The sequence below is a fragment of the Suillus subaureus genome (genome assembly GCF_016647635.1).
Source record: "Suillus subaureus strain MN1 chromosome Unknown BJ212scaffold_1, whole genome shotgun sequence".
NCBI lineage: Eukaryota > Fungi > Basidiomycota > Agaricomycetes > Boletales > Suillaceae > Suillus > Suillus subaureus.
The window spans coordinates 1208297-1236293 of record NW_024538557.1 but is presented as its reverse complement, the minus strand read 5'-3'; the positions used below and the strand labels follow the sequence as shown (position 1 = coordinate 1236293).

The following is a 27997-nucleotide window of genomic DNA, read 5'->3' as shown; positions in this document are numbered from 1 at the left end:
CTTGGCAAATACTCCATGAATCCACAATCAAATTAAACAAAGCCCGATTTCTCATACTTTAGGGCACCTCCTTTGCCCCCGAAGTGTGCGATTGGCCTCTAAACGACCAGAAATCAGTGGTCGGACCGCCCGTGACGTTGCTGTGAGAATCGGAGGCCGCTTTGCCATGAACTCAGCTCATGGTCTTTCAGAAGATGCTAAATTTAATAATGTTTCTGTCGCGAGTGCGAGCACAATTGGCGCACACCCGTGTTTCCATTCTCATGCTGTACGCGAAAGTGACAGGATGAACTTTGATCATGGAATACTTGTCACCATATCGCTGAGCTCCGTAAGTTATGTACGCAAAGCTCTATATACACGTGGCAGCTTTCGATGATCAGCGATATGCAAGTCCTTTATATATCTAGCCGGCCCAAGTTTCTATTACTTACTATCGATGCCAGCAGGTTAGCTGAGAATCGCTCGGGAAGGGTGAGGAAGGGTGCCTCCAGGGTGCCGCGGGCCTTATTTTTCCGATGATGATCTCTATTTACCTCCGTTATCATGACCTATGTATTTAACGAGTGTTTTATGTAACACATGCGTCCAACTTAGACCGTCTCTTTTGTCAACCGCGACCATGTCCATGCTGGCGTTCAGGCCGCCAGCAGCGAGGCTGGGCTGTCGGCCAATAAGTCTCTACACTTCAAGGCGCAGCAGCCTCCGATCACTCACTTCAGGTCAGTGAAATTGTATATAATTGGCTCCGGATTGGCCTCATAATGACATATCTCTACTTACAGCGCTTCGTTCATTTCACTCCTCATCGCGTAATGCGAACGAAGCCAAAGCTGTCCCAGAGGCACCAAAGGTTTCTGGTATGTACTTGTCCTTCATCTCAACCTGAGGCCTCTCCTTAACACGTTTTGACGCCAGGCATCCCTTATGCGTCTCTGACAGTCGGAGCACCGCGAGAGACATTTCCGGATGAGCGACGGGTATCTCTCACGCCTCATAACGTTACCCTCCTTAAGAAGAAAGGTTTCACTAATGTTCTTGTCGAGAAACACGCTGGTGCACAGGCTCAATTCCTGGATGAAGAATATGTTGCAGCCGGGGCTACTGTCGTATCTCGAGATGAACTCTTCGATAGAACGGATATCATGCTCAAAGTACAAGCACCGTCCGTTGCTGAAGAGGCCAAGGGCATGAAGGAGGGAAGCACGGTCATTTCGTTCCTATACCCTGCAAAGAACAAGGCCGTGGTAGATGCGCTGGCTTCACGTAAAGTTAATGCATTTGCTATGGATATGATTCCTCGTATTTCTCGTGCTCAGACGTTCGATGCGCTGAGGTCAGACTCAATCACGGCTTGGCATGGAGAAGCAAGTATTGACCAGCATTAACAGCTCAATGGCAAACATTGCTGGTTACAAGGCTGTATTAGAGGCCTCTAATCATTTTGGAAGATATCTTACGGGTCAGGTTACCGCAGCTGGGTCAGCCTCAATTGTTTGTTTTGCTTTCCATGTCTAACTGGAATTGGCCTTCTTTAGGAAGGTAAGCTATCCGCGGCGCAGTGTTCAACGTCGTCTCATACGACCTTAGATTCCACCTGGTAAAGTTCTCGTCATCGGCGCAGGTGTTGCTGGATTGAGTGCCATCGCTACTGTAAGAACAATCTAATTGTTGTGCTCACGTTTTGCTTATGATACCGTTACGCTAGGCTCGTCGGCTTGGTGCCATTGTTCGCGGGTTTGATACACGGTCTGCAGCTCGTGAACAGGTGCAATCTCTTGGTGCAGAGTTCTTGGAAGTCTCCATTGAGGAAGAAGGAGGAGGCGCCGGTGGTTACGCGAAGGAAATGTCTAAGGAGTTCATTGAGGCCGAGATGGCGCTGTTCTTGGAACAGTGCAAGGAGGTCGACATTGTCATCACTACGGTATGTGTCGTGCGATTTTTCTTGGCCCTTCTGCTAACCAATGTTTATAGGCCCTTATTCCTGGAAAACCTGCACCCAAACTGATTCTCGATTATGCAAGTATCCACCAGAGGATTTGTGATGTATCTGACCGTTGTCTTAGATGGTTGCAGCTATGAAGCAGGGTTCGGTTATTGTGGATGTGAGTTACCTTTGGCAAAGAATCAAAATTTCACTATTGATGGCTGTTATACTTAGATGGCTGCCGAAGCTGGTGGTAACTGCGAAGCGACGGTTCCTGGAAAACTCGTAGTGAAGAACGGCGTGACGATCATAGGTGTGCTATCTGCTTTGCGTGATAAATAAAATCTCAAAGGACCAAGGTTACACTGACCTTCCTTCACGACTTCCAACACAGTCGTCTACTCTGTATTCGAATAACATCACCAAGTTTTTGTTGTCCATAGGAGAGAACAACGCCTTCAATATTGATCTTACTGATGAAGTCGTTCGTGGTTCCATCGTTATCCATCAAGGTGCCATCCTCCCTCCTGCGCCCCGACCTGCTCCTCCTCCTGCCGCGCGTCCCACTCCCAAGGTCGAGGAGAAGGCAGAGACCCTGGCCATCACTCCCTGGCAAAAGGCTACCCGCGAGATAGCTACAGTCACAGCTGGAATGGGTTCCGTAGTGGCTCTCGGCAAGATGACCGGCGCCGCCTTCATGAGCAACTTCTTCACGTTTGGCCTTGCAGGTCTTGTCGGATACCGAGTCGTCTGGGGTGTCGCTCCAGCTCTGCACTCCCCCCTGATGTCCGTTACCAATGCCATATCTGGTATCTACCTTCTCTTTTGGTGTGAAATTAAACTGAGTGTTTCAAAGGTATGGTTGGTGTTGGCGGTTTGTTCGTCATGGGAGGAGGATATCTTCCAGGAACCATTCCTCAAGTATTGGGCGCACTCTCCGTGCTCCTCGCTAGTGTCAATGTCGCCGGTGGTTTCGTCATAACAAAGCGGATGCTTGATATGTTCAAGAGTGAGTCGAGCTTTGATCTCGTCTGCTACTGCAGTTAAACATGGCGTAACAGGACCAACGGATCCTCCTGAATACTCTTGGTTGTACGGTGTCCCAGCTGTCGTATTTACCGGTGGTTTCTTGGCTGCTGCCAGCACTGGTATGGCTGGCCTTGTACAGGCAGGTTACCTGACAAGCAGCATGCTTTGTATTGGTAGGCGCATTTTGTTATTTGGGGAGTACGAACCTGATAGGCTATGTATGACCTACAGCCTCTTTATCTGGGTTGGCATCTCAGGCAACTGCACGACAAGGGAATGCACTGGGAATACTCGGTGTCGGATCGGGCATTCTTGCCTCACTTCTGGCGGTTGGCTTCCCCCCTGCCCTGCTTGCCCAGTTTGCTGGTGTTGCCACTATCGGAGGTACAATTGGTACCATCCTTGGTCGTCGTATCACGGCCACCGAGCTTCCACAGATGGTAGCTGCTTTGCACTCCGTTGTCGGTCTTGCTGCCGTCCTCACTTCCATCGGCAGTGTCCTCGCTGATCCGTCTCATCTCTCTACGCTCCACCTGGTCACTGCCTATCTCGGGGTTGTCATTGGTGGTATCACCTTCACTGGCTCCATTGTCGCGTTCTTGAAGCTTGCTGGAAAAATGGGCTCGAGGCCGCTGATGTTGCCCGGAAAACACATCATTAACTCTAGTTTGCTCGGAGCGAATGCATTGACCATGGCTGCTTTTGTCACTGCTGCACCAACAGTGCCCTTGGTTGCTGCAGGGTATCTTGGAGCTAGCACAGTTCTCAGTTTCATCAAGGGCTTTACGACGACAGCTGCTATTGGTGGTGCCGACATGCGTATGTACGATTCCAAGTACTTTTAGTCAGTTTCTGACATGCTGTTTGAAGCCGTTGTCATCACTGTCTTAAACGCCTATTCAGGGTTTGCGCTGGTCGCAGAAGGTGAGTGCCGGAGCCGAGCTTTAAGCATGTGTTTGACCTTTGGATAGGCTTCATGCTGGATAACCCCCTCCTTACGACAGTGGGTTCGCTGATCGGTGTCAGTGGTACGATCCTGTCATACATCATGGTGCGTGTTATATGCCCCCAGATTTAGAGTAGCTCAAACAATATCTCGCAGTGCGTGGCGATGAACAGATCGATAATAAACGTCCTGTTTGGTGGCATTGGCACTGTTGCACCGAGTGAGACCGCTCAAATTGAAGGCACTATCACGAAGACGAACATCGAGGACACGGTAGAGGCTCTTGCCAATTCTGAGAGTGTGATCTTGGTAAGCCTTGATGAGCCAGTTTGCCACACCCCTAATTTAGGTCCAGGTTGTTGGGTACGGCATGGCCGTCGCTAAGGCTCAATATCCTATAGCAGAAATATGCGCTATGCTGAGAGCGAAGGGTGTCAAAGTGCGCTTCGCTATTCATCCTGTCGCTGGTCGCATGCCCGGCCAGTGCAACGTCTTGCTGGCCGAGGCCTCTGTGCCCTATGATATCGTCTTGGAGATGGACGAGATCAACGATGATTTCAACGAGACTGATGTGACGCTCGTCATCGGCGCCAATGATACTGTAAACCCTATCTCCCTTGAACCTGGCTCTCCGATTGCTGGTATGCCTGTTTTGCATGCATGGAAGAGCAAACAGGTCATTGTGATGAAGAGAGGAATGTCCAGTGGTTATGGTGCGTGATAAACCTGACATTGCTAATTGGTCGATTTACGTTTCTGCAGCTGACGTCCCGAACCCTATGTTCTATATGCCAAACACGAAAATGTTGTTTGGTGACGCTAAAGATACCTGTGATGGTGGGTACACGTATGAGACCATAGCTCTCTTTGGCTAACGAGGTTTTCTTTGCAGCTCTCAAGAGAGGTTTGGAGCAGAGAGCATGAAGTCGCATATTCTCATCTTATCTATCCGTCGGCCTGTCCATGTTGTACATTATACTCCGCACCGCTTTCGAGATCTCTGACAAGAGCATCACACAAACTACGAGAAAGCTTCCGTGGAGTATTGATTGTATTGTATATCACATTGTGTATCGTAGGCCGACTACCATCCTGTAGTCAAATTAAAACAGCGTGATGATGGGGACACAATAATGGGTGTACCGTAACTTAAGCGTCCAACGAGCTATGCATGTCCGAATGTAACAAGAGTGACCGTCCTTATCGGAGTAAATAAGTGGTCGAAGACAAAGTGTTCCGAGCACTCCCGGAATAACGATAACGGGCTGAAAAAGTTCAGCTCGGAAACGTGACATGTCCCAATGTGCACTATCATCATCCTAGTTCTTGCCCACGTAAACTAGTCTTGATGTGCTAGGGTTCCGCCCGGGCTGATTGTACAACCATGTTGCGATAAGGACGATAACAGAGCCGAGGATGAACGTGAACGTCATCTGGAAGTCGAAGAGTGCGACTGACGCCAGGAATGAGATCACGATGCTCAAACTTGTGGCGAAGCCCTTGAGGATATTGTCAGAATACTTGATAACCATGGCAGTGACCAGGCCACCAAATACTTGGATGGCGACCGTAGCCCACGCCCAGGCGCCAAAGTTCTCGAACAAGGAACTGAGGAGTCCCGTTTCAGATGGTCGTGAGAGTATGATGGGAACAAGTGCAGGGAGAAGGGAGAATGCAGAGAGTTGCACGTTGCGAATCCAAAGATCGGACTGAGAATTTTTGAGGACCATTTCAAAATAGACACCTGCGAGGCCGGATGTGAAACACGCGGCAAAGACCGCGAGAAACCCCTTAAGGGCGTTCATCGAGGTTCCATGGAACAACAGCGAGGACGCCTTGCTCGTGTCGCTGACACCAGTCTGTATCTGCACCACGCCAACTCCAATAGCAAGGAACAGTAGCGCTAGCCATTGGCTAGCACTTAACTGCTTTCGCAGAAGTATGACTGAAAAGGCCGCCGTGGAAAGTATTTTCATTTGATAACTGACTTGGAAAGTTGCCGCTTCCAAATTGGTGGCAGCGACATACTGCAGATTATTTTGAACAACTGAAACCCACGGAGAGAGAATGAGAGTAGCTCATGTGCAACGCGGAGTACATACCATATAGGATGGCGGGTATCGACAGCTTCCAGCAATCCGGTGAGAAGACTTCTCTGCCTAGTCGTCGGATGCGCAGAAGGACCTTTGTAGGATGCCAGAAGCGGCTGGCAGCGAGTGGTAACTGTGGGGTGTCGGACGTGTAAGGCGTGACACGGTTTATACGAGCGAAAGCAATGGCGAGTGATATGAACCCTTTGAGAAGCTCGTTGAGAAGAACGGCAGTCGGGGCAGAGTAGGACTGGGATGGAGGAATGGACACGCGCGAATAGTGCATTATTAATGTTAAAAGAGAATTCTGAACCGCCAATGTCACGAGTCTGTAGACATGAGTTGTGAGTAAGGTCGCCTACGGTTCAAGACAAGAAAACTTGGCAGGAACATGCCAGGCTTAGACCTCGCAACAGAAAGACGCGACACTCACGATATGTATTTCAATGGAATGCCACGAAATGAGGGAACAGGAGGGATATCTGCGGGCAGCAGTCCGAGCTCTTCATACTCGATGTCGTCGTCGTCGCCGCCGCCTTTAAGGCTATGATTTTCTTGGTGCGCAGGGAGGGCGAGCTGGGACATGAGAGATATGATGGGGGTATTCGAAAGGGAAAAGGTGCAAAGGGGTATCGCAGACAAGTGGTATGTGAAAAGGCGTAGTACTAGTATTCCCGACTCCCAACGTGCCCAGCAACAGCTCCAAGTTCAGTCTCGATCTGGTTTGGGGTCGTCCGCAGCTGTCAGGCTTTTTTTTTTTTCCTTTGCGCAGTTGGTTGCAATTTCTTTTCCGCAGTAGGAAGGAAGAACACAGAAGGAAGAACTTGCTATAAACACCCTCTCACGAATCCGAGCATAACAACTCCCACATATCACATGTACAGCTGTCAATTTTATTCCGTTGACTTGCCGGGAACAGTTCCTGTAACCTGATCGATTCAAAGATAAGAGCGCCAAGGTTGAAACGTTGACCACGATCAGAGTGGGGCACTTGACAAGGAGACCACCGGACAAACGTAGTAATATTAATAAGTCCGACCTTGCCAAGTTACAGCTGTAACTGAACCTTAGCATACAAAACTACAGTAGGTGACAGTCTGTCGTATAGTCTGTGCGCGAATCAATCTAAATCAGTATCCAAATGATGTTCCGCGACTTTTCCTGTCCCCATCATACAACCCATAAATGCTGTATGTCGGGCTGTGGTAGTCAGCATATGCTTCAGGGTTCGCGTGAGCAAGTGCCATTTGTGCAAGCGATGGCAACGGCGGAGGTGATGGGACACGCGGTGGTCTGTCCTCCACTCTCTTCTTCAAGCTCGTCTTTGGTTGACCGGACCCCCCGGAACTCTGCCCTCCCTGAGATTGTGCCTCACGCATCTCCCTGGCCGCTTCGGACGGACGTATATTTACCAGCGACGCAGTCGACTTTGACGCCGCGAAGTCCACCATCATTAAACTTCCAAGCGCTGCAGAGTCAGGTGAAGATGACTTGTCGTAATCGAGCATAGCTTTGGGAACCGGTTTCTTGTGGCTGCGCGTACCTGTCACGGTGACCTTCTTTCCTTCTCCGATCACACTCATGGAGTCGTCCGGGTACAGCGTTGGATGAGGGGATGGCGGGACAGGCGAAGCTAGTCCAAGAGCGCAGGTCAGCGCCTGTGTTTCACGGCCTCGATGAGACTCGGAACGCTGCAAGCCATGAGTGCGATCAGGGTGGAGGCCATCTTGCTGTCGGCGGTCTTTTGGCCATGCCGAAGGAGCTGCGGAGGCGCGAGGATATGAACCAGGTGTGTAGTATGTTGATTTGATGCGTGTACGTCCCCCGTTCTGCGCGCTTCTCCCGTATCCAGGTGAGGTTGGAGTGGTGTCCATTCCACCGTAGGCATAGCTCTGGGAGCGCCGCAGTGAGGAGGCATCTTTGGCATTAGGGGGAGCGACCATGCTGTTGCGCGCGCATCCTGCCGCAACCCTGTCCTTTGCACGTGTCATAGTTTGACCATCGCCTGTCAGAGGCGCTGTGCTCTCGATGGCTACACCCACGTTCGTCGCACCATAGTAGGTAGTGTTGCCTGGCGAGTTCGGGTAAAGAGACATAGAAACAGTGGAGAGCCGAGAGACCGCGCGAGTTATTGCATTCTGGATAGGCTGCAGAGTTGGTTGGGTCCTTTGTCCAAAGTTGCCTTGTCCAGTGAAAGGATATTGGTCCTGCCCACCAACAGAGGTCCTTTTCTCGGCAAGCAAGTTCTCTTGACTGCCTGATCCTTTCACGGGCTCGCCTGACGATGACTTTGAGACTGTGACAGTTGGCGACGGCTTTGGGATTCCAGAGTGATACTGAGTCCATGTCCAGAGCCCCGTATTTCCTCGTGCACTCCTCAGCGAGGGCGAGAATCGCTCCTTGCCTCCGAAAACCGGAGATCCGGATCCTTCGTTCTCAAAGTGGTCTGAGAAGGCACCATCTTGGAGAATGGGGAGAGAGGGTGTTGGACACTTGCGACGGCGGGGACGTCTCAAAAACCTTATCACGACGAATACTCCCAGTAATACGACACCTCCAACAACAGAGAGTGCAATTATTGCCGGTTTTGAAATTTGGTGCAAAGGCGAGGGATTTTGGACTTGGGCTGATTGAACAGCATTGTGGGACTGAGTTGAACTCGTCCGAGAAGGAATAGATGTTATTACGATAGCATGCACATTGCCTGAGGTTGGTGTGGGCTCAAGAGATAGTAGTGGTGGCAACGGGGTGAAGGTTGACACAGGAATCACGCTGATGGACTTGCCAGTGATCGCTGCAGCGTGATACTCCTGGCCCGAGGACTGATGGATTACCGAAGGAGATGCAGTAATTGGCGGCGGTGTGAAATATACTATATCGTCGCTTGGAGGAGGAAGGCCAGTGTCTGGTACAGGATTCGGTACGTTCGTCATCTCCTGGGAGTCGTAGTCCGCGACACGAACAGGCCTGATGGAGGTTGCCTTTGCTTTATCTTTTGTCTTAAAAAGCGTTTTCTTGGAAGTTGTCTTAGTGGTGGTCATTTTTTCTGCGCTGATAGCAGGCATCAAGGCGGCGGCGGCACCTGAGTCATCCACAGAGAGGAATGTTCGAGCGGCGGAAGATAAAGAGCGACTCTTTTTCGTTTTGTCTATCTGGTACATTGCAGCCTACTTTTCGGCGGCCAGCGCAGAGGTTTAAAGGAGCGAATGCGAAAAGATAGGTTGGCACGAACTGAAATACGGAGAAGATGTAGAACAAGAAAATCAACCACCATTAGATTAACGCGTCGAGAGCACGTGCATTGATTTCTTACGTAAGACTGTTCGTTCGGCAGCGATATTCGCTTTCGTTCGAATAGAATTATAAAAGAATGTCCGGAACAGATCTGCTCAAGTTCTGTTCGTAACCAGATACGAAATAGATAAGCGGATGGCCGTAGCTGAATCGTGCTTAGCTAATGAGTCAGTGGCAGTGTCTATTCAATCACTTCTAATGGACCCTGAGCTAGGTGACTGTACATGCTATTTGGCTTCCAGAGTCCAGGCGCAGATCTGGTTCATTTTTCCTGTCGCACCCCAGTTTGTGAATGTACCCTAATTTTATATTAGGAATTTTCGTAGATCTACAGTCTCTCGTTCTTCAGCTCAGGCAGAGTATCTACGTGACTCCAGCCAACAAATACGCACTCAGCACAACGCAAAGCTCATATGGACATCTTCGACCACAGGCGCGTCGTCCTTGTGTGCTGAGCGGGACTTTCCAATTAAAGTTTACCCGTTTAGTGATTCCGTAGAGTCGCAGCCGACCCAGCTCCTACAGCATGCACTTACGAAACAAAAACCATTTGTGGAGCATACCGATGAGTGGGGTTTGAATCACGAATGCGAGCAAGACAGGAATCTCAGTACAAATTTTTCTATTGACTCTATGATGATTCCGCCTGCTCGAGGTTCATCATCCCGCTACCAGCTCAACTGGCTCGCCCCAACACAGACGCAGCCGCAAGTTTTGCACAGGGAGGAGGAAATAATCGAGGAAGGATCCCAGAAAGAAAACACTCCAGCCTCAAATAAGAATAAGCACGAAAACATTACGCGTACCCGCTCGTCTTCCCCGCAAGCAGCTTCTGCCAAACCGGCCAATGTAAAGGGTTCCCATGCCGATTCTTTGAGCCACCCTGATTCACGTACAGCATCTGGTATCGGAATGGCGAATGGTGAGCCACCAATCAGCCTTTGTATTCTTTGCTCTAAGATCCTGTTACCTTTTAGTCCCAAAGTCTGTTTCCTTTCAATCTCCTCGTTCAGCAAAGCTTGCCCAGCCACTTCTCCAACCTACCAAATCCCTTCCTGTGGCGCCCAGCCGACGCCAGAGATCTTCTTCCCTTTGCTCGCAAGATTCCTTCGGTGGCGCAGTATCACAAGATCCTGCAGCAAATTACATAGCGCAAGTTACTCAGGTTTTTGACGTGCCACTCTCTGACCTAGGACGGACTACTGCAACGGATCTTGCCATGGATGATCCCATGGACCATTCATCCAAGTCGCAGGAGGAGGATGGTGATTCATGGATGAATAAAATACGGCGCGCTTATGAGCAATCGAAAGCCAGCGAAGCCAGTGGCAGCGTCCTTGTGGCAGCTACTCCTTCGCACTCCAGTGGTTCTGAAGGCTCTTCCCAAAACACAACCTTTCCCCATCCTGATGCATCGCAGTTGTTGAATGATGGTGAGGGCCTTTGTTGAATTCATTTCTTCCAACCTCATCGCTTTCCGTTTGATGCAGAGGACTCCCTCGAATCCCTTGAAGCACAACGCAATCGATATGGGGTCCAGGCCAATGCATCACAATCTTCACTTATTGTAGCAGAAGATGAACTTTTAGAAGAGAAGAAACCTGTGGCAATTCCTGAACAGTTTGCTCCCACTCAACCATCAACACCACTGGATAATACCGCTACAAGCACAGTCGCGGAAGAGCTGTACGCGCCGACCTTGCGTTCCAGAAGTGCTCGTGCCACTCTTGGGACGACTTCCTCGCCAGGTCCGCGTAGTCTCCTGTCTTTAATCCGCCCAGAACAACGGGAGCGTAGACTTCGACAGATGGCAGGCAAAGGCGCCGGTGCGCCTTCTCCCCCCGTGAGCGACAGAGTAGCCATGCAACCGTTTGAACCTGTTCAGACGCCAAATGATCATGCCGAGACCCAACCATCAAACTTTGTAGCAACACTTCCCTCAGACTTGGTTTCTGAGGACATCGGCCCACCTCCGTCAGTTAGACAGGCACCTTTTTATCGCCCTCGGTTATCGCAACCCGAATATGATAATCTTGACATCGTTCCCGACTCTGAACCGCCCGCACCGAGCGCCGCCACACCCGCAGGAGACGTTAGGCTCAACGAAAGTCCCACAAAACGCCTTTTTCATCCTCTTAGTCCCATGTCAGAGCTTAGCTCGGGGGAAATTGTTGCAGACTCTGTGGAGGTGCATGAAAGCAGCCAAGATCCGGAGGGCGATATTCCTTTAGCTGCTCTTCTGCAGGTTAGGTCAGCTGCAAAGTCGATAGCAGCCCCGGCTTCTGGCAAAACGCGGTCCTCGATGATGCCACCATTTGTTCCTCCACCCCCTGTGCTGGTCAAGAAGGTGATTGGTCTTTCCTTGTTTCTTGTCGCTTGTCTTAACCAGGGTCACCCTCAGTCTGTGAAACCACAGGTAAAGCCTTCCACAACGAAACCGAAGAGTTCAACTCGTGGAAAGAAGAAGGCGAAAGAAGAGTCTGGAGAAATCCCTAGTTCTGCTCCTGAGCAGGACCAGCAAGATCGAACTTCGGCGCCTGAGCGAGTGGCTACCCCCAAGGTAGTCCCTTACTCCTTCAAGAATGGGAAAGGGAAAGCACTACCAGCACGTACGCGCAAGAGCACTCGTACTCGTACTGAATCCTCTGCAAAGAAGCGTAAACTCCCTTCGGATACTGAGGCCTCTGATGAGGATCAGGACGAGATACATCCAACTCCGAAAGCCGAGAAACAGGAGGAGGAAGAGACGGAACTCGCTGATGATGATGACTACATGGACGTTGGTCCCGCTCCTGCTGAGATCAAAGCACCTTCATCGCGGAAGCGGAGGCGCGTTGAGGACGTCAAGCCTGTTCGTGTCCCATCGAAGGCATCCACTCGTAGTAAAACCGCTGACACTCCTGCACCCGCTACCCGAGTTGCAAAACGGCTTCGCCACACTGTTTCTACAGGCCGTGCCCTTGCGGCTCAGCCCGCCACTCGCGTATTCGCATTATGGAGGCAAGATGGTCATTACTATGCAGGCACCGTCCACTCGTTACAGACCGGTACTAAATATCTCATCAAATTTGACGATGAGACCGAGGACCAGGTGGATGTTGTTATGCTTCGTCGGTGCGAACTGCGGGTCGGAGATGCTGTGATCCTTTGCCACGGCAATCTTCGTGGTACTGTGGTAGATATCGGTCAAATGGAATCAGGATCCGTCACTGTCGAAGTTGACGACGGTTCTGACACCACTAGCTCAGATTACGCCATTTCGGACGTCCGGATCGCCTCAAGAGCTATCCAGTCTCATTGGAAAGACCGCATCCTTACTGCAGATTCCATCGTCACAATTATTCGGCCGAAGCTTCTACGTGCTACGCCCTCACCTTCCGGGATGTCCTTGATGAGTGCCACCTCGCTCAAGCATAAGAAGCCATTCGCGAAGACCGGTTTCGTTGTGACGCTCACCGTTCGCATCAAGCACCCCGAGCAAATGAAGGACAGTGTGATGCTAGCTATCAAGCACAATGGGGGCACAGTCATTGACGACTGGTCAAGCATTTTCCCCATGGAGGGTACCCATAGCCAGTCAAATAAACGCTGGGTAGCTTCCCAGGAAAACTTCAAGTTCAAGCCAAAGCCCGAGTTCGAGGGCCTGGAACGTGTTTTCCTCCTGGCCGACGATTACAACCAGAAGCCCAAATTTCTGGTGGCTCTCGCTCTTGGGATACCATGTCTATCTAATGAGTGGATACGAGATGATTATCTAAAGAAACAAACATCACCGGTACGTTGGGTTTGAGTCTCACCGATCCTCTGGTAACAACCGCTATATTTAGGACTGGCAACCCGTACTGCTTCCTGCTGGGTTTTCAGAGACATTGAGCGCTCGCGTATCTCAACTTGTTGATTTAGACTGGGGCAACTGCAAAGAGCACTTGACTGATATCATGTCGAATACAGTAGCATCCAAGTTATTCTCTGGCAAGACCATACTGTGCCTCGGCTCTGATCTCGTGCCCCTACCGTCACGCGGGGGGAGAAAGGTATGCAGTACATTACCATTTGCTCTGTTGATACCCATTTCCTCGCGCAGGGTGGTTCCGATGCTACGCAAGACGCGAGCCGAGTCGTTCCTTGGATTATGATTTGCATGGGAGCTTCTCGGGTGGAAGCCGTGACTGAAGCCAAATTTGCATCCAAAGATCTTCCCGCGTATGACTATGTTATCGTTAAGGAAGCCACAGATTTTCCTAAAGACCTTCAGGACGACGTAACATTCGCTCACGTTCCATGGGTGAAGGATTGTCTCATTTCAGGAAGGCTTTTAACCTTGCCCGGTCGTTGACACTCTCTCGACGATCTCATCGGTATTTTGACTATTTCCTGCTTACTGTATTTCATTCTTGCTTGCTAACATACTTGTTGTCGCGTCCTGGTTTAATCATAGTGTACTTGACTCAAATTGTTCTTGACTTTGCGATGAATGTTGTGATCTAACTCGTTCGTAGATACACTTTTGCTTCCGTCCCCTGTCCGTCACCGCAATAAATTTGTAATGATGCTTGGAGTCGCAATTGGAAATATTCTCCCACATTATTATACGACGCCCAAAATGCGAAACCTTGCTCAAGGCTTACTGTCACCTTTCTATTCATGTCACCATGAGTGACGCAGAATACGAAGTCGGTGAGTCTCCGAGTGCCTGTTCTTTGCAGTATTCTATGGTCATACTCATGATGGTTCAGAGTCTGTGACAAAGGCGCGTGTGGAAGCGAAGCGGGGTAAGAAAATCATATGGGTAAGTCCAGGATAAAGCAACGTTACATTATGTATCCTAAATTTCTGGTCGAAATAGAAATATCATGTCAAAGTGGGTACATAACGTATAAGAGGGCCGCGGTTTGCTCAACTGATGCGTCGCAGTGGAAAGGGTATAGCTGGGATGATAGCACGTAGGCTGTCACTTTGCTTGCTGGGTGGCTTCCTTACTTATATACTGCACAGTTGGGAACCCGAAAGATCTTTTACTTATGGCTCAAAGCATTTTCTCAAGACCTTCTGGGCGCATGCTTTAACCCGCGGCAGAGATCATACGAACCCACTGCTTTTTGAGACAGGCGAAGAGGTTCATGTTTCGGGCTTTCCTGGTATGCTATGTGTACCCCTAGTGAGCGCTTATATTTAACAGTTCAATATGTTAGGGGCGAGTCCGCGTCCTGAAAATAAGTCTAGTAGGGACAACCTACAAGGACCTTCTGAGACATTCGAAGATGATGCCTCCGATGATGAACCCTTGACCACCAAGAAGCGGCGCAGACGTCAAAAAGCCACGGGAGAGCCGAGGGCGAAGCGAAAGCGCGAGTCAGAACCTGGCACCGCTGGTAATGCCTCGACTCAACGAGTGAGGGCATTTGGACCCAAAAGCAAGGCCAGATCATCACCACTGGCGAAACAAAGGCGCGCTTCGTCACCAGGCCCCCGTGGCGCGCGTCAGCTTTCCCTAACTAAGCTGACTGATACGGACGCTGAAGGGGAGCTCGACATGGAACTCTTTGGAGAAGTGGAGGAAGTGGCAGGAGAGCTGATGCAGACAAGTCCCGATGACCCTGATACCCGGGATGTCCCCAACTCCCATGTTGAACCTCCCAAGGTCAATGGGACGGTCGTGGAGTTCGAGGACCTTCGCAGCTACTCTCCTGATATCGAGGATACCATCGAAGTCAGTCAAGTACTGACTGAAGATGCAGTTCTTTCTGCCGACGAGGGACGTAGCTCACCAGACCCCCTTTTCGATTCTCCTTCGCAACCGAGGAACGGCGAAGGATCCGGGCCCCCCGCTGAGCCAGTGGTACCTCATCACCGTGCTCGGGCGGCTAACCCTTTGGTCAAGTTTATCGATCCTGCTCCACTAATGGACAAGAATTCAGGGGCTGCCATCCCCGCAAAGACACGCTTGATTTCTGGCCAGCCTTCGAACTCATCTCAGGACAGTGGTAGTCACACATCCCGCAAAACACGACCAAAACCTGCTCCTGGTGGACGTTCCGTGGGTTCCCGGGGCAAGAACCGGAGCTCCCTGTTGACAGCTGTGAAGGGCGGCCTAACTAGCGTGAAAGGTCGCTTCGGGCGAGCAAAGGATGTAAGAGAAGAGTCGCAATCGATTGAAGATCCAGCACCGTCCCATTTTCCAGAGGAAGAATTTGCCATCACATCCTGGAGTGATGAAGATGCAGCAGGCGAGACAGATCACGAGCATCAAGCAACTGCATCTTTAGCTGGCCAGGTGGGACCCAAGTCCACTTACGCTCCTGCTCCTTTGCCAGTTCCCTCCGGACAGGAATTGTTGGAGATAGCAGGTTTGAAGCGGGATGCAGATGCGTTGCCTGACTTCGAAGATGAAGCGAATGTCGAACAGTCACCTCAACCCACGAATGTAATCTCGGTGGAAACTCTCGCTGATGATGTTCCGACCGAAGAAGCAGCCTCGCCTGCCACCCCGGCCGTGGAAGACGAAGCGGCTCGAAAGAGGTGAGATAATGCCGTAGAGTGTAACCAGACCTCGCTTGAATGATATGTCTTCCTAGTCTTGCAGAGGCCAAAGAGCAGCTGTTCCCGTCTATGCAGGCTTCGGCTTCGGTGACTTCCATTTCAAGCTCGTCATGGAAGACGTCAAAAGACAACACCATTTTTGGACCAATGTGCGGCTTTGCTTGTTTTTTTCTCGGTGGTGCCATCTCACTCCTCAGTAGGTATAAGTTACAGGAACCGGCTCAAGAACCTAACGGTGTCAACGAGTTTGTGCTGTGATTTTCGGATGATTCATGATCTAACTATCATTAGATCTGTTCCTACATTCAAGCTCATTCTGAATGCGAATGCTCCCGTTCCACTTGTGTTGAAAGATTCCAACAACATGAAAGGCGTTTCATTCACCGATATATACGCTGATAAGTCGCTGGACGGTCGAGCGGGAACGTTCTATCTATTAGAAGATGCAGTCAGAATCGTCAGCACTTTCTCGGGCCTCGGCAGCGCGAGGGTTGTGCTCGATTCCTCTGCAGACGATAGTCACAAGACGCAATTCGACGTATTTCAACAACGTCTGCATTCAGGCCAGACGGTAAGCGATTACATTTCATCTGGTTCGCTTCCCTAACCTATTTTATCTTTAATTCAGTTCGTTACCAAGGCTGGGAAAGAATTGCTTGTCTTTTTTAGCTCGCAGAATATGGAAATCTCAGCCAAGCTTAGTCCGCCACAGATACTGATAGGTCTTGCAAATACGGTGCTCCTCATGCGTGTCCAGATCACTGACAGTACTGGATATGCGAATGCTGTCATGCAAATCACTGCAGTGTAATTCTACTGACTACGATTTCCATTATACACTCTTGAATGGCTTTTGAAATACTTTACGTAGCTACTCTCGGTGGCTACGACCATTTTTGCATATGCGGTTTGCACGTATCTAATGAAAAGTCAAAGGAGTCGAAGAGTTCCAGCAGAATGTGGACGCTCTGAAGGTTTAGTACTGTAATCGGCTTGATGCAATGGCACATCCAACCAATGTTAACGCGGCCAGAAAACATGGAGGTGGTGACAAACACCATCAAACATTGACATAGCTTCTCCTTATCAACTGGCACTACAATATGCAACCCCGAACGGCTCAGAAGCGGTCAGCAACGTCCAGCGCAGACGCGTCAACATCTCAAAAATCTTCACATGCTCCAAAAAAGACGCGTTTCACCGAGCCTGATGAAGACCCAGTGAATTTTGCGGAGGAAGTCGACTCTGCACTTGAGGATCCTTTAGCCAAGCGTAAAGGACGGGCTAAGAACGAAGGATACGACTCGGACTCGAGTGATGATGGAGAGGGTGTGGTACTGAGCAGAAGAAAGAACGCAGATGGGGAAGGGGTGGACGATGACGACGATATGTTTGCAATGGCCGACAAGGAAGAGAAGAAAGACGAGGCGCAGGGGAAGAAGAAGGAAGAATTCTTACGCCTAGGGGACATAGAAGGACAAGAATTCAACGATGGGGAAGATTCAGATTCGGATGAAGAGGATGAGCCTGAAGACGAGGACGAAAGAGAACGACGGATGAAGGCTGGCATGGGATTCGAGCTATCTTCGTTCAATATGCGGGAGGAGATGGAAGAGGGCAAATTTGCTGCTGATGGCACATATGTCCGGTCATTTGACGCACACGCCATACACGATCGGTGGATGGACGATCTAGACGACAAGGAAATCAAGCTGGCGCGTCGGAGGAAACGACAGCAAGAACGAATACAAAGAGAAAAGATGAAAGCGGAGGAGATAGAGCTTGAGCAAAGCGGTGGAAAGGGAGCTTTGGAAATGCAGCTCGTCGGAATGCTCAAGAAAGGAGAAACAGTACTTGAGGCACTCCAACGATTAGGTGCAAAGGCGAAACGGAATTCGCGTTCCACCAGGTACGTTGTCGAGCAAGCACCCTTTAGGACCTAGCTGACTCCAGCACCTACCTCGCAGGAAAGTCGATGGAAAGGCCAAAGATGATACTGCTATGGCCGTCGACAACAAGGCGGCAGAGAAACCCAAGGGTCTCAATGATATTGACACGATCACCCATCTGGCATCCAACCTCATGTCGCTTGGTGACACTGACATCTACTCTCGATCATATGAAGAACTCGTCCGCGCGGTGCGTTCTAGCGGAAGGATGGGAGCTAATTGGATGCCTCCATCTGCAGACATCACATACGAGTACAAATGGGACATCTCTGGGCAATCTACCGAGGAGACTTTCGGGCCCTTCAGTGAGGACGAAATGAAGATGTGGTATACGGCTGCCTACTTCGGTGAATCAGGAGAGAAGGTTAAAGTGAGAAAGGTCGGTGACGACTGGGGAGCCTGGGACGATGTTATAACATAGCATTCGTATAAAAGTCCTTGCACTAATACCTGTACCTTGTAGTCTTATCTTTTGTAGTATAATGATTGTATGTGCTGTGAAACAGTGTTACAAATGGTGAGCAGTGAATGTCCATGACAACGATACGGACAAAAATAATCATAAGAACCCTGGTATCTTCTAGTGACTGATGTATTGAAAAACGAAGGAGATCTCAGATAAGCCTACTTCAGCTCGGAGTAGGTCGTCATGATTACTCTTCAGCTCCTCATTGGTATAATGATTCCACCTGTACACAAAAGTAAGGGGGTATGCATCCCGTTTCCAAGAGGCAAACTCACGTGCTTGCATCTCCGTACAACAATGCAGGTGACTTGATAACTTGTTTCCCGTCCTTGCAGCGTTTGCATTTGAAGGTATCATGAGTATCGCAAATTGTGGTCTCATTGAATAGGAACAGCTGCCTAAGAGACTCGACCGAAAAATGCCGTTCAGCATCTTCCTTCTCATCGACGACGGCAGAAGATAAAGCTTGTTTTGATGCTTGGCGTTGGAATATCTTTTCTTCAATCGTTCCCGTCGAGATAAAGCGATAGACGAAGCCTATGATAACAGTGGTCAATGATGCACTGAAAATAGACGCGTGCCAGACTTACACTCTTTCTTTTGGCCGTCGCGCCATACACGTGCAAGAGCCTGCTGATCAGCAGCAGGGTTCCAGTCTGCACAAATCTTGTCAGTTTAAGCCAACCAGCATATTGAACATGCTAACCAGGGTCAAAAAGGATCAGTCTGTTGGCGCCTATAAGATTGATACCACATCCCCCAGCTTTACTACTGAGCAGGAAAACAAATTCCTTCCCGTTTGGATCATTGAACTGATCTACGAGCTTCTGGCGCTTGGTAACCGTCATAGTCCCATCAAGTCGAAAGAAGCCATACCTGGTTCGTACATCAACATAAACCGAAGCATCGTCAAACATCATAGGCTCACTTCTTGCTTCGACACAGCTTCTCAAATAAGTCAAGCGTCTGCGTGTAATTGCTAATGAGCACAATTTTGTCATTGGTGGTTGTCTTGAGGCGATGCAAGAATCGCTCGAGGACCAAAAATTTTCCTCCCCAATCACACCGCACCGTCTGGTTCTTGCCTTTGTCGCGTGCCGTGGCGCCCGCGCCACCATAGCCTTCGGGTAGAAGCTTTTCGGAACCATAGAGGTCGGAGGGAAGGTTGAGCAGTTCAGGATGGTTGCAAAGCTTCTTGAGGATGTTGATTGCCTTGAGTGGCTGGGAGTCTGTGCCTCGAAGTAATGCCTTAATTTCGGGTGAGGATATGAAAAGGCGGTACAAGGCAAGCTGAAAGTCAGAAAGTCCACAGAACACGACGTGCTCGTACTTGACCGGTACTACATGATAATTGGAGTAAAAATCGCAACAGCGCAACAAGTAACGACTCACGGTACTTCGACAATAGGTCATTTGTTCGCCGAATGATGAATTTAGTGACAAGACCACCAAGTTCTTTGAGTTTCTTCTCACATTGAGCTTGTACTTCTGCACTGGCGCTCGCGTCGCGGCCACGAATAATAGCGTTCTCGAAGTTTTTACGAAAATCATCTCGAGAGCCAAGGAAGTTAGGGTTTGCGAAGTTCAAGAGGGAGAAATATTCTGAGAGATCATTTTGAACGGGTGTTCCTGTAAGAATGACTCGTCTCTTGACATTGAGCGAATTCAGGGCTTGGAATGTCTGGTTGCCTGAAACAAGACGTGTTATTCATAGTACTCCAATGAAGTCCTGTGAAAGTGAGCTCACCAGAGTTCTTCAATCTGTGGCCTTCATCGCAGAGCAAGAGGCCAATGCTACAGTTGGCCAATTGTGCGGTGAGAGTACGAAGGGTTTCATAGGAAACGATCATCACTGAGAGAGACATGAACGTCAGACATCCATCTTTAACCTGGTCAACGGCAAACCTGGCTGTGTAACATTCCGACCCGTTGCTTCTACCCACCGAACAACCTTCCCATGGAGTTCACCTCTGCCACCCTTGCCATCCACTGCAAGCTCTGAAATGGCATCTTTGCCCAGCCACTTGACTGAGAGAAGTGAGCAGATGTCTCGGAAGAACTGAAAGATAAACAACACACCAAGTTCGTTCGCCCAATTTTTCACCAAACTAGAAGGACATGCTATAATGCACTTCTCTATTGTGGGCTTTCCCGCGTGAGGAGATTGCTTAATCAAGGTCCATAACAATGCGATGCATTGTAGGGTCTTGCCAAGACCCATTTCATCGGCCATAATGCAGCCGTACTGGTTATCCACCATCATACCGGTAGTACATTTGTACAAGAACTGCGTATTAGGATGAGTACAGCAAAAGCACGCTATAGGGAATGCTCACCTTCACACCCTCAACCTGATGTGGACGCAGAACCTTCACGAGTCTAGGGTCAATTACTACAGGGACTTTCTGTGTCTTCTCTTTCTTGCCCTTGCCTTCGCCCAGGAGCGTCCGTAGATTCTTGTGCGGATTATACATCCCTGCAGTCTTCTCTTGTGCTTCTTTGGCTGCCTTCTCTTTAGCTTCCTCCTTCTCTCTTTCCTGCTTCTCTTCATCTGTTTCGCGGTCATCGATCGTAGGGTCGTAGAGGACAATGGCATGGTCCTCCATTGGATCATGTAACGGGCGAGGGAGGATCTTGGTCGGTGGACGAATCCCCAGAGATGCATTGGTAGGCGGAATGTGAACCTTTTCTCCGCTCTTATTCATCATAGTTGGCATTGAGAACCTGCGCAGCATATCGAATGGCTTGGGCTTGTACACTGGAAAGGTCCTGATAGCAGCTTTCAACTCTTCCTCGTTGTAAGTCCCATCCTTGTCTCCCTTCTTCTTTTTCTTCTTTCTTGCATCGTCGTCATCACTGTCGTTCTCGTCAACCGCTGCGTCTTTGTACGAAACCCGCTTGCGCTTGCGCTGAGGCTGGACGCGCTCGGAAGCGTTGACAAGCGATGGGGGTTTGAATGGCTTGTTTACGCGCGTGCTCTCTTGTAACCTGTCTACAGGTTTCCCATCCGAAGTCGTTGGGGCGCGCCGTAGCATAAACATGATGGTGGGTAAAAGTGAAGAAAGACGAAGGGTCCGAGCTTCAAGTCAAGCCATCAAGACCAAATCAAGACGTGGCGCGTGTGGACGCGTAGATAATAGCAAGCGGTCACATGACTAGGCTATCATTTTGGAACAACGCGTTCAAGTTTGCTTCCGTCATACTATCACTTAGAGGGCGGACCTTTATACTGGACAAAGGAAGTTCCCTATATTATCCTCGACGCTGTCGTGAATTCGGTGCATGATGGACATATGGAAACGATCTCCCTCTCCAGAGGAAAGCTGGAGTGATGCGGAAGGTGGGAATGAGAATGGAGAGTGGCCAATCAAGGGGGTCGTAGGTGAGGAAGTTGATCCTGATGGCACTTCAAGGTAAGCTCCACTTGTATTCTACCCGCCTCTATGTTTACGAGTCTACTAGGTATGAAGTAGGCACAATCACTAAAATTTACACTTGATCTGTACTTAACACAATCAGGTGAGATGGGGAAACTGGTCGCGAAAGGATGGCACAAACACGACCTGGCAAACCTATATAACTGATCGCAGTGATTTGATCAATCGCTGGAACAAAGTGCAGGGCAATAAGCGTAACGCACTTGCCCAGGACAGTCTAGACATGGAAGTGTCATGGCCAGATGACGCAGTGCATAAGCGTTTCACGTTCCTGCGCGCGCAAGCATACGAGGAGAAGAAACACAAACGGCTTGATAAGCCCTCAGCGGCAAACTGGGACAAGGAAATAGAAAGTGCATGCAGATGCACAGATGAGCCCGACGCTGAAGATGGCAATGCGGCGTCTCGCCTGCGTGTGCGCCGAGGTACCCCGCGTTCTACCCTATCATCTGGTATGCCACGTTCGTCCTCTTCCAAACGTACTCGTGGACCAACTCCTTCGAATCCCTTGTCTTTGTCTAAAAGAGGTGTTTCTGCAAGGAAAAGGTCACCTTCCATAGGGGATGACGCTTTTCGCTCTTTGATGTTCAATTTGTCTACAAGCACAGTGGAATCTCCCAGGGCTATATCCAAAGGCGTTACAGAAGGATCTAAGAATGCTATTACAAACCACTCTGTCAAATATGGGCAGGCCAGCACTTCAAAACCCGCGTCATCAGCTATGAAGGGCGACATTATATTTGTTCGCTCTGCGAAGCCTCTGTGAGCTTTATTCTTGGGTTCCTACACGTCTATCTTACTAATGTGTCGCAGGCGCGGGCGAGCGCACTTACAGAGTAATTGGAACCAAGCAGCGCAGGAAGCCGGTGCCGCAGATCTACACATCTCCAGCGAGATCGTAGATGGCGACATTGGGCAGCATCTGTACAAATTCAAATATATGGAGAGGTCATATCATTTGTGTGTCCTCTGGTCTCTCATTTTGTTGGACCCTTTTCATTTTATGAACCAGTGATAATGATGGTCTCCAGTCAATCTTTGACGTCGATCCAGGGGCTTTTCTTGCATGTGCATGCACGACGTGTCAAAGAGCATCTCGATGCGACTGTCAGACAGAATCGGAAATCACGAATGAAAGAGGGCATAAGTTATACGCCTATAGCGGGGTGAGTATCTCTATCTGTTGCGGAACGTATTGGCAACTTGTACAGGGACTTTTTGCATTTCGTATCCCCCAAGGAGTTGAAGTTATTGAGTGCAACAAGGTACAGGTTCATCCGAGGCGACATATCGATCGTACTGAAGTTGTTACAGTACTGTAGATGTGGTCCAATGTGCGGTAATCGCGTTGCTCAGAAGCCTCGTGATATTCCAATCGAGATTTTCAAGACAAAGCAATGCGGCTGGGGTGCTCGTTGCCTCGTCGCACTGCCAAAAGGAAAGGTATTGGGAATATACACAGGGTTCGTATGATTATGTCACCACTCCCAAGTACTGAATTCTTCATTGCAGGACGCTGCTGTGAGTTCTGCCATCCTGGCTTCTGCAAGCCCTCACTTGATTTCATAGACGTCGGGAAGACGTGGAGAACCTTCCTCCGGAGCACATTGGTTATGTTTTCGATCTTGATGGCACAGAGGTCCGTGGTCAGCACAATGCAGGAGACAAGTTTTCGGTCGATTCTTATGACTGCGGTATGGCCCCGTGTCGCGATTTCTTCAATCTAATTCAATTTAATCTCTAGGTAACTGGACCCGCTTTGTCAAGTGAGTCGAAACGATCTGCCTTAGGGCCCCTGAGAGCCGACATTCAATTATTTGATGTGTAGTCACTCATGCTCCCCCAGTATGAAGGTCTATTCGGTCGTCTTCGACACCATTCGAGAGGTAATTGCCTATGACCTACAATTCTTGCTGTCGCTCGAGACTTTGGTTTAGGTACATATGCCTTATGTGGCGTTCGTTGCTGCACGAGACATACCTATCGGAGAGGAGCTCACTATTGATTATGAACCAAGCGCTGCCGAAGACATGGCTGAAGGCACTGGGAAGCAAAAACGAAAGATGTCACCCACCGCGCTCTTATGCAAGTGTGGCTCCAAGCGATGTAGAGGATGGATTAAGCAATGAGAGTCACTCCAAGGTTGTGCGCGTCATGCATTGTTGCAGCCGACGAGAGAATATATCAGTCACCCCTCTCCCCCGATGGAGTTTAGGATCATTGGCTCTGTTGTGATCTGTATCTTGAAAGCCTTGATTGAAATCTCCTGTACGTGTAGAAGACGATACCCATCGAATGTACAGATATACATAATACAAGAGGTGGTTTGTCCACATTTCTTGACACCGACTAGATCAGTCTATACTGCCCAAAATGCTGTTATCTTCGCCTTCACAGCATCGTTGCTCCAGCCTGGGAAGCGAGCCCTCATCCACAAAGTAATGCAGTCACCGACCTGCAAGTCACGTACAAAGCTACCATCGTATGATTTCCATCCCTGTCCCCTATTTTCAGCTGCAATCGCTTCAGGTGAACTTTCTTTGACATCATCAAGGTCCGTCCAAGTGATGATATGGTGTGTTGTTCGACCTTCCGCAACAATATTTTTCTGGAGAGTGGAAGGAGAAGGTAAGAATGGTCGCTTGACATCTTTTTGAATAAATCTGAGGGAGAAACTGGATTAGCCATCAAAGGTCGGCGCATCAGCAGGGGCAAGCATACGTGACGTCGTCTGGCAGATTCAGGGCATCAACTGCGGTGAAGAGGAATGAAGAGGGCCACTCGATGCTTCCCGTGAAACAGGAAGTGGAGTGAAGTCTCTCCACACTGGCATCGAACCAGGAGTAAGCACCATTGTACGTTCCTCGACAACCAAGTTCACCGCCCCAGCCCTGGTCATGACTCCATAGCTGAAACTCGATCTTGCGAAAGGGTTTGGCACGTGTGGGCGCCGCCCACTCCAGCTCAGTTGGAGGTAGCCCGCCCAGGACAAACCCTTCTCCCTGTAAATTTTCTTTATCGAGTAGGAAGTCTCCTTCTGTGCCATACACTGCAAGGGGCAATGTACGCATGTACATCTTGTCTCCGTCGGCACAGGCAACAATATGACCATTAACTGTTAAAGATGTGTGTGCCCAATAGGAGGCAGCATCGATAATGTCATCGATGAGTTCATCTGGAAGTGAGATGGAAAATAACTTGAAGTATTTCTTGACCATGAGAATGTCCGCAGTGGTCGGTTCATATGAACCAGATGGGCAGACTTCCGGGGAGGTAGCAATCATGATGATAATGCGACTGATACTTGTCCTCGAATCTGATTCTATCAGACGTTGATCTACACTAATGCCTAGCAATTGAGATTGGGACTGTGACAAAGAAATGTAGATTCAAGTACTTACCAGTGTAGAGGTCCACTTGAATTTCAGAACGGATTGAGAACCTGAAAAGACTCGTATAAAACAAACTAGGGCTCGCAGCGGCATCAGTATGTGCCTGAGACAAGGGACCTTGGCGACCTACTCGCAAACCAGGACCATATGATGCCGCATGTTCAAGTCACATGGTCTCCCCATAGCCCTAGACAAACATAGATGAATTCTAGAACGTCAGATTCGGCAGCATCGATAGCGGGATCGATGAGTTTATCCGAAAGTGTACTGCACGATAGGAACTGATTGTATCGTTCAGTCGGACTTCCGGGGGGGCGGTGCACCAGTCACTGATAATGGTGCCCATCCTCGAGAGTTCCGAGGTAGAATTATAACACCCATCTCATTCTATTAGATACTGATACTTGGCAACTGAAATCAGATTCGGGAGAGCATGGATTGAGCACTTAACAGTTTAGAGGCCCACCTGGTTTCAGAAAGGGTGAAGCTAATGATCCGTTCAGTTGAGCGCCCACGTTAGTACCAAGTGATAGGCGCCTGTGACGAACTTGAGCAATTAGTAAAGATTTATTGCTGCATGCACTCTGCAGCACCACATGTTCCTTGTCGGATGCCGGAGGATGACTGAAACGTTGATCATGCACAATGGACTAGTGATGAGTTAGGTTGCCCACGACCGAACAGGGCGGTTTGGATGTTCTGCCACGCACTAGCGTGTGTGAACCAACTGAAGGCAATCCACAGCGCTCGACTTGTCGTAACCCACTTTATTTACATCTTCACCTCGAACCTTCAAGTTCCGGTGGGCCAAACAGCGAGAATGTTCCTTGCAGCGAAATTCAGCGAGTTGCTCGGTTATACTTCTATAGCATGTTGGCTCGGCGCCCAATTTCCGTGAGTGATCAGTGATCAGTACTCAGTCTTTTATTCAACTTTTATTACGTTGCATATCACGGACTTGACAATGAATTGCGCCATATTCGCCATCGTAGACAAGTGATAGAAAATCACAAACGGCAGTCGTGTGAGGGCCTCGCACTACCGTTCTTGTGCAATTGGTTGCTCGGTATGATACATCCTTATCGATCAATTCGCTGTCCACTGATATTACTTTCTAGGCGACTTTTCGAATTTAGTCGGTTGTTTGCTCACCCACCAGCTTCCCTTCCAGGTGGGCCACTGATATTGATACCGTATCTTCATAATAGTGACTTGCTTTTGCTTTTAGACTTATCTTGCGACCTATTTTTGCATAGTGGATTGTTCGTTACTGGCTCAATACTTCTACTACTACCATGGTAGAGGACCAGAAACACTATCCGAGGCATACGTACGCACACGGTCACGAACCATCTCCACTGCTCGTCGACTCTCATTAGACGCATCACACTATCGTACATTATCGACAGTCGCGGGGAATGTTGCCGCAGCCGCAGCACTAGCCGCATTCCCTGAACAACATCCTGAACATCGCGTCTCACGAAAGCATCTCGCCGATCAGCCGCTCGTTGACACCGCACCCCAAATCGTCGAAGAAGCACAGGATGAGGTCGATGATGCTGTCTTGTCGGCACTCTCAGAAAGTCTCCACTCTGGACGGAAACGCGTTTCATGGAGCCAAGAACGCCACGATCATTCGGTCGTTCCAAAGTCATTGCAAATTACAGCTCCTCAGTGCGAGTTCGCAGCATTTTCCCGGGGTCGTCCAGAGCAGCGTGTGGCAGATGCGGAAGAGGTTGAGGTTGAGCAACCCGACTCACGTGCGACGAGTGGCCATAGGACTAGTTCGCGTGCAAGTCGACGCGGGGCAAGCATGGTTTTGCTTGGATTTGGGATGCTGTTTAGTGTTGGAGCTCTAACCAGCACTCACTCCAGATCTCTGGCAGGGAGGAGTGACAGCATCGGACGGGTACTAGTGGACGAGGTTAATATACCCCATCCAATGACAGCGTCCTCCGTGCAAGACACAGCCTACCATGCGTCATTATCGGATGCAGGAGTTGTGACTGTGGAACTCCCTTTGACACTTAGTCAAAACGAGTTGCGATCTCAATCAGAAGACTCCCCATCTACGGAACGTATCATTGGACGAATATTCGCCTGGCTGTGTACCTCATTGTATTTGACTTCTCGGCTTCCTCAGATATGGAAGAACGTGAGTCTCCTTTTCGTTATGGTTGGAATACTTTCCTCTAAACGACCTCTCCAGTATGTCAGAAAGTCTGTTGAGGGGCTTTCAATGTATCTCTTTATCTTTGCTTTCCTTGGCAACTTTTTCTATGTCTGCTCGATATTGACATCTCCAGAGGCACACATGCCTCCACCTGCATCAACTAAGTTTTTCAAGGAGAGCATCCCGTATGTTCATTGTCGTATCTTATTCATTTTGTCATTGATGACCTTATAGATACCTGCTTGGAAGTGGCGGCACACTCATCTTTGATGTGACGATTGTATCTCAATCCTTTATTTACCGAGGGAAGCCTCCGCGTCGGCGGGGCCGTGGTACATCAATCGCACACAGCGCTTCCCTCGCTGAAGAGCAAGCTTGTTTATTGGGAGGGGATGCTCTTTCTGGTTCGTACTACAGTGGTAGAAGTGCAAGCGTTGTACGGCACTCTAGGACTCGGACCTCCAGTTCACGTCCCACTTAACACCGTAATTGCATGAGACTCGAGTTATTATACCAACATATGTATTGTAAAGACCTGACGAGTTGAACGTTGAACGTATATATACGCATGTGAGAGTTACCCTCCGAGCATCATCTTCTCAGGAGCGAACTTGAGATCCACTTGAAAGTGATAGCTACGCCATTTCTTCACATATGAACCGTTCGCGTTTGTAGATTATATTCATCCCCATACATCAAATGCAGCTACTAGCTACTCCACTCTACATGTTATTGTTACAGATAGTTACTATGT

The 27997-nt window shown here is 49.4% G+C and overlaps 10 protein-coding genes across 10 annotated transcripts; 6 read left to right on the top strand and 4 right to left on the bottom strand.

The window, feature by feature from the left end:
- Positions 1 to 622: 622 nt before the first annotated feature.
- BJ212DRAFT_1493018 (PNTB-domain-containing protein) lies at positions 623 to 5120 on the top strand (the record flags this gene model as incomplete). Its single annotated transcript, XM_041341501.1, has 18 exons — positions 623 to 722; positions 919 to 1336; positions 1392 to 1467; positions 1591 to 1653; positions 1709 to 1924; positions 1975 to 2046; positions 2067 to 2105; positions 2162 to 2240; positions 2287 to 2736; positions 2784 to 2936; positions 2989 to 3129; positions 3188 to 3775; positions 3827 to 3880; positions 3928 to 4007; positions 4059 to 4211; positions 4258 to 4615; positions 4665 to 4739; positions 4795 to 5120. 18 exons carry the CDS (start codon positions 623 to 625, stop codon positions 4824 to 4826), a joined length of 3147 nt encoding a protein of 1048 aa, XP_041200035.1. The 3' UTR covers positions 4827 to 5120.
- Positions 5121 to 5221: 101 nt separating this feature from the next.
- BJ212DRAFT_1256425 (nucleotide-sugar transporter) lies at positions 5222 to 6577 on the bottom strand (the record flags this gene model as incomplete). Its single annotated transcript, XM_041329789.1, has 3 exons — positions 5222 to 5949; positions 6005 to 6321; positions 6426 to 6577. The coding sequence occupies 3 exons, from the start codon at positions 6575 to 6577 to the stop codon at positions 5222 to 5224; spliced, it is 1197 nt and encodes a 398-aa protein (XP_041200034.1).
- A 545-nt stretch (positions 6578 to 7122) lies between these two features.
- BJ212DRAFT_1443320 (uncharacterized protein) lies at positions 7123 to 9153 on the bottom strand (the record flags this gene model as incomplete). The annotated part of the gene is made up of 2 exons (XM_041337807.1): positions 7123 to 8640; positions 8680 to 9153. The coding sequence occupies 2 exons, from the start codon at positions 9151 to 9153 to the stop codon at positions 7123 to 7125; spliced, it is 1992 nt and encodes a 663-aa protein (XP_041200033.1).
- Positions 9154 to 12059: 2906 nt separating this feature from the next.
- Positions 12060 to 13622, top strand: BJ212DRAFT_1256622 (uncharacterized protein; the record flags this gene model as incomplete). Its single annotated transcript, XM_041329802.1, has 3 exons — positions 12060 to 13061; positions 13114 to 13320; positions 13371 to 13622. 3 exons carry the CDS (start codon positions 12060 to 12062, stop codon positions 13620 to 13622), a joined length of 1461 nt encoding a protein of 486 aa, XP_041200032.1.
- Positions 13440 to 16858, top strand: BJ212DRAFT_1310757 (uncharacterized protein). The gene is made up of 10 exons (XM_041333992.1): positions 13440 to 13963; positions 14023 to 14075; positions 14133 to 14147; positions 14201 to 14229; positions 14282 to 14424; positions 14479 to 15805; positions 15862 to 15975; positions 16027 to 16071; positions 16118 to 16397; positions 16455 to 16858. The coding sequence occupies exons 1-10, from the start codon at positions 13939 to 13941 to the stop codon at positions 16635 to 16637; spliced, it is 2214 nt and encodes a 737-aa protein (XP_041200031.1). The 5' UTR covers positions 13440 to 13938; the 3' UTR covers positions 16638 to 16858.
- A 71-nt stretch (positions 16859 to 16929) lies between these two features.
- BJ212DRAFT_1256671 (uncharacterized protein) lies at positions 16930 to 18196 on the top strand (the record flags this gene model as incomplete). The annotated part of the gene is made up of 2 exons (XM_041329805.1): positions 16930 to 17735; positions 17794 to 18196. 2 exons carry the CDS (start codon positions 16930 to 16932, stop codon positions 18194 to 18196), a joined length of 1209 nt encoding a protein of 402 aa, XP_041200030.1.
- A 159-nt stretch (positions 18197 to 18355) lies between these two features.
- BJ212DRAFT_1474361 (P-loop containing nucleoside triphosphate hydrolase protein) lies at positions 18356 to 21282 on the bottom strand (the record flags this gene model as incomplete). The annotated part of the gene is made up of 10 exons (XM_041339078.1): positions 18356 to 18464; positions 18517 to 18778; positions 18832 to 18897; positions 18948 to 19117; positions 19170 to 19581; positions 19634 to 19930; positions 19989 to 20093; positions 20147 to 20269; positions 20321 to 20528; positions 20578 to 21282. The coding sequence occupies 10 exons, from the start codon at positions 21280 to 21282 to the stop codon at positions 18356 to 18358; spliced, it is 2457 nt and encodes an 818-aa protein (XP_041200029.1).
- A 478-nt stretch (positions 21283 to 21760) lies between these two features.
- Positions 21761 to 23905, top strand: BJ212DRAFT_1310733 (uncharacterized protein). Its single transcript, XM_041333991.1, has 9 exons — positions 21761 to 22440; positions 22492 to 22638; positions 22691 to 22943; positions 22993 to 23141; positions 23191 to 23199; positions 23248 to 23372; positions 23423 to 23444; positions 23507 to 23564; positions 23616 to 23905. The coding sequence occupies exons 1-9, from the start codon at positions 21902 to 21904 to the stop codon at positions 23805 to 23807; spliced, it is 1494 nt and encodes a 497-aa protein (XP_041200028.1). The 5' UTR covers positions 21761 to 21901; the 3' UTR covers positions 23808 to 23905.
- BJ212DRAFT_1310723 (uncharacterized protein) lies at positions 23906 to 25020 on the bottom strand. Its single transcript, XM_041333990.1, has 2 exons — positions 24400 to 25020; positions 23906 to 24341 (listed from the first exon to the last, which is right to left on the bottom strand). The coding sequence occupies exons 1-2, from the start codon at positions 24960 to 24962 to the stop codon at positions 24038 to 24040; spliced, it is 867 nt and encodes a 288-aa protein (XP_041200027.1). The 5' UTR covers positions 24963 to 25020; the 3' UTR covers positions 23906 to 24037.
- An 870-nt stretch (positions 25021 to 25890) lies between these two features.
- On the top strand, positions 25891 to 27740 carry BJ212DRAFT_1474358 (PQ loop repeat-domain-containing protein; the record flags this gene model as incomplete). Its single annotated transcript, XM_041339077.1, has 7 exons — positions 25891 to 25964; positions 26063 to 26136; positions 26189 to 26241; positions 26299 to 27225; positions 27280 to 27428; positions 27478 to 27647; positions 27709 to 27740. The coding sequence occupies 7 exons, from the start codon at positions 25891 to 25893 to the stop codon at positions 27738 to 27740; spliced, it is 1479 nt and encodes a 492-aa protein (XP_041200026.1).
- Between the last annotated feature and the right edge of the window lie 257 nt (positions 27741 to 27997).